At 20.5% G+C, this 10,304-nt stretch overlaps 1 protein-coding gene across 2 annotated transcripts in view; it reads right to left on the reverse strand.

The window, feature by feature from the left end:
- Positions 1-10,224, reverse strand: part of LOC127286808 (cleavage and polyadenylation specificity factor subunit 6-like) — a 16,092-nt gene extending 5,868 nt beyond the window's left edge. For both annotated transcript variants that reach the window (XM_051313403.1, XM_051313404.1), the window contains exons 1-7: positions 10,061-10,224; positions 6,817-7,038; positions 5,769-5,996; positions 5,352-5,537; positions 3,185-3,487; positions 854-980; positions 457-653 (exon numbers count right to left, since the gene is read on the reverse strand). In XM_051313403.1, coding sequence (XP_051169360.1) covers positions 457-653; positions 854-980; positions 3,185-3,487; positions 5,352-5,537; positions 5,769-5,996; positions 6,817-7,038; positions 10,061-10,117 — 1,320 coding nt within the window. In that variant the 5' untranslated portion in view covers positions 10,118-10,224. The remainder of the gene's footprint in view (positions 1-456; positions 654-853; positions 981-3,184; positions 3,488-5,351; positions 5,538-5,768; positions 5,997-6,816; positions 7,039-10,060) is intronic.
- Between the last annotated feature and the right edge of the window lie 80 nt (positions 10,225-10,304).

The following is a 10,304-nucleotide window of genomic DNA, read 5'->3' on the forward strand; positions in this document are numbered from 1 at the left end:
TATAATATGAAAAATCGGTTATATGGAAATTCAATCAAATAATAATTCGAACAAATGAAAATTCATCTGTAAGAATAAAATGAAAATTCTATGCAATGAAATTCCATCCAATAAAAATTCTTTAAAATGCATATTATGTTTAATGAAAATTAGAGCAAATAAAAATTCTGTGAAGTGAATTTTGGGTTATATAAAAAATTCTGTAATATAGAAAATCGTTTTGATGAAAATTCCTGCAAAATTCTAATTCGAATAAATTAAAATTCTCCTAAAAAATAATTAAATTCCATAAAATGAAAATTCTAACTAATGATTTTTAGAACATAATCATGAGTCCCTTAAATGATTTTTTTTTCTTAGATAAGATAAAAAGAAATCTTTTTAATTAATTTGTAATAATCGCCGACTTTACCCCATTTTACGGGGTATATATATATATAATAAAAATGAAAATACCTGAGCAGGAGGACCATAATTATGAGGAGCAGGTCCATGAGTTGGTCCATGTGGTGGTCCAGGTGGACCCTGATGTGATGGACCCTGTTGGAAGAAAGCTGGATTCACATGAGGCGCTGGTCCACCCGGTGGTCCTGGTGGCCCTTGAGGTGGCATTCCATGTCCTGGTGGCATCCCTCCAGGTCCAGGCATCATACCTAATCAATAAATTTATAATTCTAATTTCTTCTTTTTTTAAAATTTTTCTATTTTTTTCATTTCTATTTCCTTAAATTTTCAATATTCTTTCTATTATCAAAATTTTCGTTTTTTATAAAGCACAATTTTTCGCCACAAATTTCAATTTCGGAAATTAAAATTTTTTTTTAAATCGAAAAAAAAATGAATTATCACAAACCTGGAGGACGATTCCATTCAGCGCCTCTAGGAGGAGCTCCTCGAAGTTCACCAGGAGGACCAGGATGTCCAGGTGGGCCTCGAGGTGGTCCTTGATTCATAGGTCCCGGTGGACCTCCATGAAATTGCTGCGTAGAAAAAAATCATTAACAAAACATTTATTAATTAAATAGTTCGTTATTTTTAATAACCCATTTAATAGTTTATTAATTATATTAATATAAATATTAATAAAAATATATTTATTAATAAATAATAATATCAGACGTATTTCTTGCATCGTTATTATACATAAATTTTTAATATTTAAATTCGTCGTATTAAAATTACTCTCCAATATATTAAACAATATAATATACAAATTGTGTAGAAAAAAAATTATTAAAGTAATTTAAGAAAATAATTAGTTAACTATTATTAATAAATAATCAGTTCAATAAATAGATTATAATTATTATAATTCAATAAATAAATAAATGCAATCTATTACAATTAATTGAAAAAAATGACTTATATTAGAAATCGGTTATTTGTTATTGAACTATAAAACCCAGAAAAAAAAAATTGTTTTATAAATCGTGTACTTACTGATTAAAATCTTCAACACTTGTTTTTCAAAGTTTGTTTTTTTTTATTCTCTATAATTTACATTCATTTTCGCCAAAATTTACGAAGCTAAAGTACGCATAACGTTTATAATAAACGATTTTTAAAGAAATTATTTTTTAAAATGAAAAATTCTATAATTTTTTTGCTTAAAAAATATTTCTTGTAGTTTTCATTAATCAACAAATTATAAAAACATATTTTTTAAGCAAAAAAATTATAGAATTTTTTATTTTAAAAAATTATTTCTTTAAAAATAGTTTATCATAAACGTTGCGAACTTGAGCTTCGTCAAAATATACGACGAATATATATAAAATTTTAATTGAATTATTTATTACTATTTTACAAAAAAAAAAAAAAATTGATCCCGTTTGTCTAAAAATGTATCAAAACTATATTTTATTCAAGTTATGTAACTTTTTTGCTTTAATACAAAAGGTTTGATAAGAAAATAATAATAATAAGTTAAAATATTCATTTTAAAAATGATTATTTTAACTTATGAACAATTATTAGAAATTTTTTTTTTTTTTTTTTTAACAAAAAAAAGTGTATTTTATTAATAAGATAAATATACAAAAAATATATATATAAACTCTGAATTCTTAGAAACTAACATTTTTTATTCTAATACAAATAAATCAATAAATTACTAATTAATTTACAAATTATTTATATATATATAATATACAAAATAAATTAATAATTATATATATTGAATGAATTGTTAAAATTTTAATCATCCTAGCATCAGCAATCTTATATTCATTATAATCCACGCATAACAAAAATGTAAAAAATTATTTTTTTTTTTAATTTTAATCAATTCGCACAGATTCTACAACTGTAAATAATTTTGAACAGAATGAAATTTACATCTCGTTGAGATGTATACAGAAACAGAAATTAACGATCATTTTGAAATTTTTAAAAATTCAATTTCCCTAAATATTTGTTTTTTTTTTATTTAAAAAAAATAAAATCTTTTGCAAAATTAAAAAAAAAATCAAAACTTTAAATAATTGTACCTACATAATTTACAGGGTTGATAAAAATTATGATTAATTGAAAAAAAAATTAAATTTTTTTGATTTAAATCATGATTTTAAAAAAAAATAAATAAAAAAAATCCCATTTTTGCGATTTAAATCATGATTTTTTTTTTAAAAAAAAATAAAAATTCTAAGTAATAAAAAATTAAGATTTGCATTTTTTTTTCTTTTTTTGACAACCTTGTATGTTTTTAGGACTCAAATGATGCAAATACAAAAAATGCAATCAATAAAATTTAAAAGGTTCAAAATAAAGTCTCCCCTTTAAATGATTTCAACAATTTTGTATTTCCAAGGGGAAATTTACAATAAAACAAATAACGTTTTATTTCAGTTGAAATAATTATTATCACAGTATTTGCTTCTTTACTTTTTTTTCTATTTTAATTGAAAGTTTTACTTTGAGTATTATTTAATATTAATTCTCAATTTTTAATAATAAAAATTATTATCACAGTATTTTTATTTTTTTGTTCTTTTTCTATTTAAATTGAAAGTTTCACTTTGATTATTATTTAATAATAATAATATTCAATTATTAATTAATTATTATTATTATTATTATTATAAATAATCAAAATTATTATCACATTATTTTGTTATCTTTCTATTTAAATTAAAATTTTCAATTTAATTATTATTTTCAATGAAAGCATTGATTTGCAACTTACGAATTCGTTGACCATTCCAGGTGGTGGACGTTGACCAGGTCCAGGAACGGGCATTCCCTGTTGTCCAGGTCCCCCGGGGCCATTGGGACCTCGTTGAGGTCCATTGGGTCGTGGACCATTCCAAGGACCCTGTTGATAACCAGGTGGCGGTGGACCTTGATTTGGATGCCCTTGCATTTGATGATGAGGACCTGGACCAGGACCCATTGGAGGTCCATGCATGCGAGGTGGTCCTTGAGGTGGACCACCGGGACCAGGTTGACCCATTCCTGGTGGAGGCATTCTTTGACCCTGTCTTGGCCCCTAATTTAAATGCAAATTCAATTTTATAAGACAATAATTCAGTAAAAACTTTCTTTTTTATTCTTTATCGGTGATAATCTCAGGCCCGGGATCGACTTTAAGTCGATATTTAAAAACTTTTAAAATGAAAAATGGTTTCAGATAGTTAAATTTTCGAAAAATATTATAAAAATCATTAAAATTATTGAAATTTTAGAAAATAATTGAATTTTAATTGATTTTGAATTGAAATTTAGGAAAAATAATTGAATTTTCATTGATTTTGAATTGAAAATATTTAAAGTAATTGAATTTTAGTTGATTTTGAATTGAAAATTTTGAAAATAATTGAATTTTAATTGAAAATTTTCAAAATAAATAAATTTCAATTGAAATTTTTGAAAATAATTGAATTTTAGTTGATTTTGAATTGAAATTTTTGGGAGTAATTGAATTTTAATTGATTTTGAATTGAAATTTTTGAAAATAATTAAATTTAAGTTAATTTTAAATAGAAAATTTTGAAAATAATTGAATTTTAATTGAAAATTTTCAAAATAAATAAATTTCAATTGAAATTTTTGAAAATAATTGAATTTTTATTGATCTTGAATAAAAAATTTTGAAAATAATTGAATTTTAATTGAAAATTTTCAAAATAAATGAAATTCAATTAAAATTTTTGAAAATAATTGAATTTTTATTGATCTTGAATAAAAATTTTTAAAAATAATTGAATTTCAATTAAAATTTTGGAAAATAATTGAATTTTAGTTGATTATGAATTGAAATTAATTGAACTTTAATTGATTTTGAATTAAAATTTTTGAAAATATTTTAATTGCAAAATGCTTTCAAATAATTTAATTTTCGTAGAATATTATAAAAATCATTAGAAATAATTTAAGTTCAGGAGAGTTATAATGGAAATTATTAAATTTACAAAAATTTTAGATTAAACATTTTAGAAATAATTAAATTTTAGTAGCTTTTAAATTGAAATTTTTGAAAATAATTAAATTTCAAAAGATTGTGTTAAATTTCAAACAATTACTATAATAAAATAATTTTTTTGTCATTTTTGTTAATGAAGAATTTAATAGAAATCACATAAAAAAATTTAATTCTAAAAGTTTTGAGTTGAAAAATGCTCTCAGATAATTGAATTTTGGAAGAAAATTATAAAAATTATTAAAAATAATTTAAATTTCATGTGATTCTGAATTAAAATTTTTTTGGTAATTTTATTTGCTAATTTATTTTTAAATTATAAACTATTATTAAATTTCATAAAAATTTGAATTGAATAATAGTTTAGAATAATTGAATTTGTGAAAAATTTCATTAAAATTATTAAAAATATTTAATTTAATGCTAAATTTTAGTTAAATATTTGTTAAATAATTGAAACAAAGAATATCTGAAGAAGATCTGCATTGTATACTAAAAAACGTACTTTGTTTATGTAAAAAAAAAAATTGAAAAAGTCGCATTTTATTAAAATAAGTCAAAAAAAGTCGTATTTTTAAAAAAAAGTCGGTTAAAGTCGAAAAAAGTCGTTAAAAATATATATTTTATAAACATTATTTAATTGAATTTTAGAGAATTTTCAGTTGAAAAATGTTTGAAATAATTGAATTTTCAATTAAATTTCATTAAAATTATTATTGAAAATATAATTAATTTCACAAAAACTTTTTAAATTCAAATTTTCAAAATAATTGAATTTTTCGTGAGAAGTCATAAATATTTAATTTTTAATTAAATTAATTTTCAATTTCATTTGGTAAAATTTAAAAGTAAGAGAAAAAAATTCGAATTTAAAACAAAAAATTGAGAAAAAGTTAGAAAATAAATGGTAAATTTTTGAAAAATAAAATATTACATCATACTGCGGGGGTCCCATCATCATTCCCCGATGTCCGTGATTTTGTTGCATATGTTGAGGATGCTGCTGATGCTGTGAATGATGTTGAGGTGACATTGGTGTATGAGGATGTGAATTGTGTGGCCGTTGATTTTGATTGTGTTGCGGAGACGGTGGTGGTCGAGTTTTACACTGCGATTCAAACTTAAAAACACAAATTTATAAATTACAATTTTTTTTTCAGATTAGAAAATCATTAACAATTAGTTTACAAATATTGTAAAAATGTGTTTTTTTTTTCTTTTTCGTTTATTGAAAATAAAAATAAATAGAAAAATTATTTTTGGGAAAAAATTAACAAAAAAAAAACAAAAATGAATTCTATGTTATTTTATAGGATATTTTTATTTAATAAAATATTTTTCTAATAATTACCTGATTCAAAGCATGTTTCGATGGATAAGTGACAACTGGATTTTGTCCATGAAGTTCTGTTTTTGGTAATCGATCCATACAAATTTGTGTACTTTGATCAGAGCCAAGGGAAACGACAGAAAATCCCTTCGATTGTCCATTGGCACGATTTTCGAAAAATTTCACTTCAATGAAATCTGTAATTCCAAGATTGACAATCGCTTCTTGAATGTCTTTATCGGTTGTCCACTAAAAGAAAAAGAAAAAAAAATCCACAATACAATTTTGAGATAATATGCAGAAAATTAATTTTTTTTTTTTATTATTTGCACCAAAGAATACAAAATTTATTTTAAAAATGTCTATTTTAAAGAAAATTTACGAAGCTAAAGTACGTTGCGTTTATGATATAAATGATTTTTAAAGAAATAATTTTTTAAAAATGAAAAATTCTATAATTCTTTGCCTAAAAAAATATTTCTTGTAGTTTTCATTAATCAACAAATTATTAAAAAAAAAAATAAATAAATAAATAATTTTTAGGCAAAAAATTATAAAATTTGTCATTTTAAAAATTATTTCTTTAAAAATCGTTTATCATAAACGTTGCGTACTTCAGCTTTGTGAAAATTTAAAAATAAAATTTGAATTAAAAATTTTTCTAAAATATAGTAGATTTTTTTTGAAAATTTTAAAATAAATTCGAAGGATACAAACAATTTTAAAAATAAGATTCTAATCTTTATAAATTTGCAAAAAAAAAATCTCTGGCATATTAATTTTTATTTTTTATTTGCTTTAAATTAATTAATTTAATTAATTAATTACTTAAGTAAATTTTCATTTTACTTATTTAATGAATTTTTTTGTTTTTAACTTGATTGACAAAATTATAAATTTTTGAAAATTTAAAAGCAAAATATAAAAAAATTCAAGGACAAAAATTAAAATTCCATAACTTTCAAGGACATTCAAGGAGATTTTTTCAAATTCCAGGACATTTCCAGGACTTCCAGGACTAGTAGACACCCTGTTTTGGAGTAAATAATATTTTTCTTTTTTAACGTACCCAAGTCAAGTTTCCAATATACAATTGATGTCGTCGGCCAACTTGATTTGGATGAATATTATTTCCAAGTTGATTGTAAGAGGAATTCTCATTGGCTTCATCAGTAGGTGATCTATTGTCTCTATCTCGATCTGTTCGATCACTTTTCTCGCTCATTGACACACGGTCAGTAGCGGCAATAACATCGTCATATAAATCAAGCCCATCGCCAGCGAATTCATCCTAAACAAATCCCATTCTTTATTAATTAAGTAATTATCAATATAAATAATTATTATTAATTAATCATTACTTTTATAAATTAATTATATGATTAATTAATTTTATAAATAATTAACAATAATATTAATTACCAATATAAATAATTAATATTATTACATAATTTTATAAATTGTTAATAATATTAATTAATTATTACCAAAAATAAAAAATTTTTTTTCTTTCCCACAAATTAATTTAATTTAATTAATTTACAAAAATAAAAATTTGAAATATAATTAATTATTCATTTTATTTACTATATTGTTAATTAAAATACAATAATAAATTTTAATTTATTTTATTATAAATTTATTATCAATCATTACTAACAATAAAAATAATTTATTATATAAAAAAATAATTAATAATTATTAATTTATTATTTTTAATTAAATTGTAATACAAAATCAGGCTTCGGATCGACTTTATGTCACAAGAAAAGTAGTTTTAGTTGATTTATATTCGAAAAAAGTCGATTTTTTCAATTTTAACAAAATTTAATTGGTTAATGAATATTTTACTTTAAATAACTAATGTTATTAGATATTAAATTCATTTTATTAATTCTATAATGAAAATAATTCTATATAAGAACATTATCAAGAATTAATAGAAATAATTGAATTTCAAAAGATTTTGTTAATTTTCTGAGAATAATTAAATTTTACAGAAATGAAAATAATTTTATGTTTTGGAAAAAAAATGATTTTACATATTTAACTTTTCGAAATATTGAATTTTAATTTTAAATTATTACCATTGAAAATTTGGAAAATAATTTAATTTTAAGAATTTCTATTGAAAAATAATAGAATTTCAATTGAAACATTGGAAAATAATAAAATTTCAGTTGATTTTGGATTACAAATATTGAAAGTCATTGAATTTTAGTTAATTTTAAATAGAAAATTTTGAAAATAAATGAAATTCAACTGAAATTTTTGAAAATAATTGAATTTTAGTTGATTTTGAATTGAAACTTTTGAAAATAATTCAATTTTAGTTGATTTTGAATTGATAATTTAGAAAATAATTAAATTTTGGTTGAATTGTATTTAAATTTTTAAAATTAATTGAATTTTCATTGCTTTGGAATTGAAATTTTTGAAAATAATTGAATTTTAATTAATTTTGAATTGAAATTTTTGAAAAAAAAATTGAATTTTAGTTGATTTTGAATTGAAATTTTGAAAATAATTGAATTTTAATTAAAATTTTCAAAAATAATTGAATTTTAATTGAATTTTGAATTGATTTTGAATTGAAATTTTTAAAAATATTTTAATTGCAAAATGCTTTTAAATAATTTAATTTTCGCAGAATATTAAAAAAATCATTAGAAATAATTTAATTTCAGGAGAGTTATAATTGAAATTTTTAAATTTCAAAAAATTTTATATTGTAAATTTTAGAAATAATTAAATTTTATAAGCTTTAAAATCGAAAATTTTGAATATAATTGAATTTCCAAAAATTGTGTTAAATTTCAAACAATAATTATTATAATAAGAGAAATTTTTAGTCATTTTTGTTGATGAAGAATTTAATAGAAATCACATAAAAAAATTTAATTCTAAAAGTTTTGAATTGAAAAATGCTTTCAGATAATTGAATTTTTGAATAATATTATATAAATTATTAAAAATAATTTAAATTTTTGCTAATTATTTAAATTTCAAGTGATTCTGAATTAAAATTTTTTGATAATTTTATTTGATGTTTTTTTTTTTTTTTTGAAATTATAAACAATTATTAAATTACAAAAAAATGTGAATTGAAAAATAGTTTAAGATAATTGAATTTGTGAAGAATTTCATTAAAATTATTAAAAATAATTAATTTAGTGAAGAGTTTTAGTTAAAATTTTTTTTTTTTAATGTAAAAAAAAAGTAGAAAAAGTCGCATTTTATTAAAATAAGTGGAAAAAAGTCGTATTTTTGAAAAAAAAGTTGGAAAAAGTCGAAAAAGTCGTACAATCCGAGGCCTGCAAAATTTTATTTTATAATTAAAAAATCATTGAATAGAACTGAAAAAAACAATTTAAAAATTTATTATCAATATATAATATAAATATATATTATATATATATATATATATATATATAAAATTTATACCAACTTGTTATAAATAGTAAAAAATATTGAAACCAAAAAGTAAATATAAAAAAAAGTGAGAAAATAAATAATTTACGTTATAATTTGTAAAAAATTAAGAAATTAGATATTTTTTCTATTTTTAAAATTTGTAATTAATATTGTTATTATTTTATTATTAATAAAAAATTAATAATTAATAAAATACGTAATAAACATAAACCTTGGCTAAAGTTTAATTATAAATTACTACGTTAGTAAATAAAATAATAATAATTTTAAAAAAATATTATTAACTTCTTTGACAATAATTGGTTTTTTATATGAAAAAAAAAAAAATTCTTGCATTTTCTCTATATAAAAAATTGAAAATAACCTCTCAATATCTACATCGAGAAAGTTCATAACCTCAAACTCATTATTTTCAAAATGCACATAATTTATGAAATAAAATCGTGTATAATTAAAAATATAAATAAAAAAAAACAAGTTTCAAAATAAAAGAATAAGAAAATACTGACCAAAAGTTACTTTAATACAATAAAAAACAACAATTAAAACCTGTTTTTTTTAACGTTACTACAGTAAATTTAAATTCATTAATTAATAGTGAAATAATTTTTTTTTTTACGAAATAGTAAAAAAAACGACAAGTTTTTTTTTTTTAAATTTCAAAAGTTAAAGTAAACATAGGTGGAATAAAAATATAAAAAATTGAAAATTTCTTAAATAAAGATGAATGAAAAGAAATGTGCGGCTTCCAAGCGTACGACGCCGAAATCGAAAATTACAATTTTAAAGCACTGGGTAAATTGAATTTAAATTGATAAAAATTTTTTTATTCATAGTATGTAATTGATGATGAAAAAAAGTTATTATTTTCACATTACCTGGGCAAAATCTTGTTCTAAATCGTCGGCATACAAATCTATATCACCGTCCGCCATTTTGACAGTACCGACACTGAATGAAGTTAGCTGCAAGCTACCATGAACTGTGTTTTTTGAGATGTTGCAACTTGTAAGGGCAAAGCAAAGCAGCTGAGCAAGGTTGAGAAGATTATTTCATACCGAGTCAGGGTGCGGTAACGTTGTGTTGTTACATAATCTTAATACCTTCACAACCCTGGATTCC

Source organism: Leptopilina boulardi, unplaced genomic scaffold (genome assembly GCF_019393585.1).
Source record: "Leptopilina boulardi isolate dan_hultmark-lab unplaced genomic scaffold, ZJU_Lbou_2.1 LbouV2_362, whole genome shotgun sequence".
Classification (NCBI taxonomy): Eukaryota; Metazoa; Arthropoda; class Insecta; order Hymenoptera; family Figitidae; genus Leptopilina; species Leptopilina boulardi.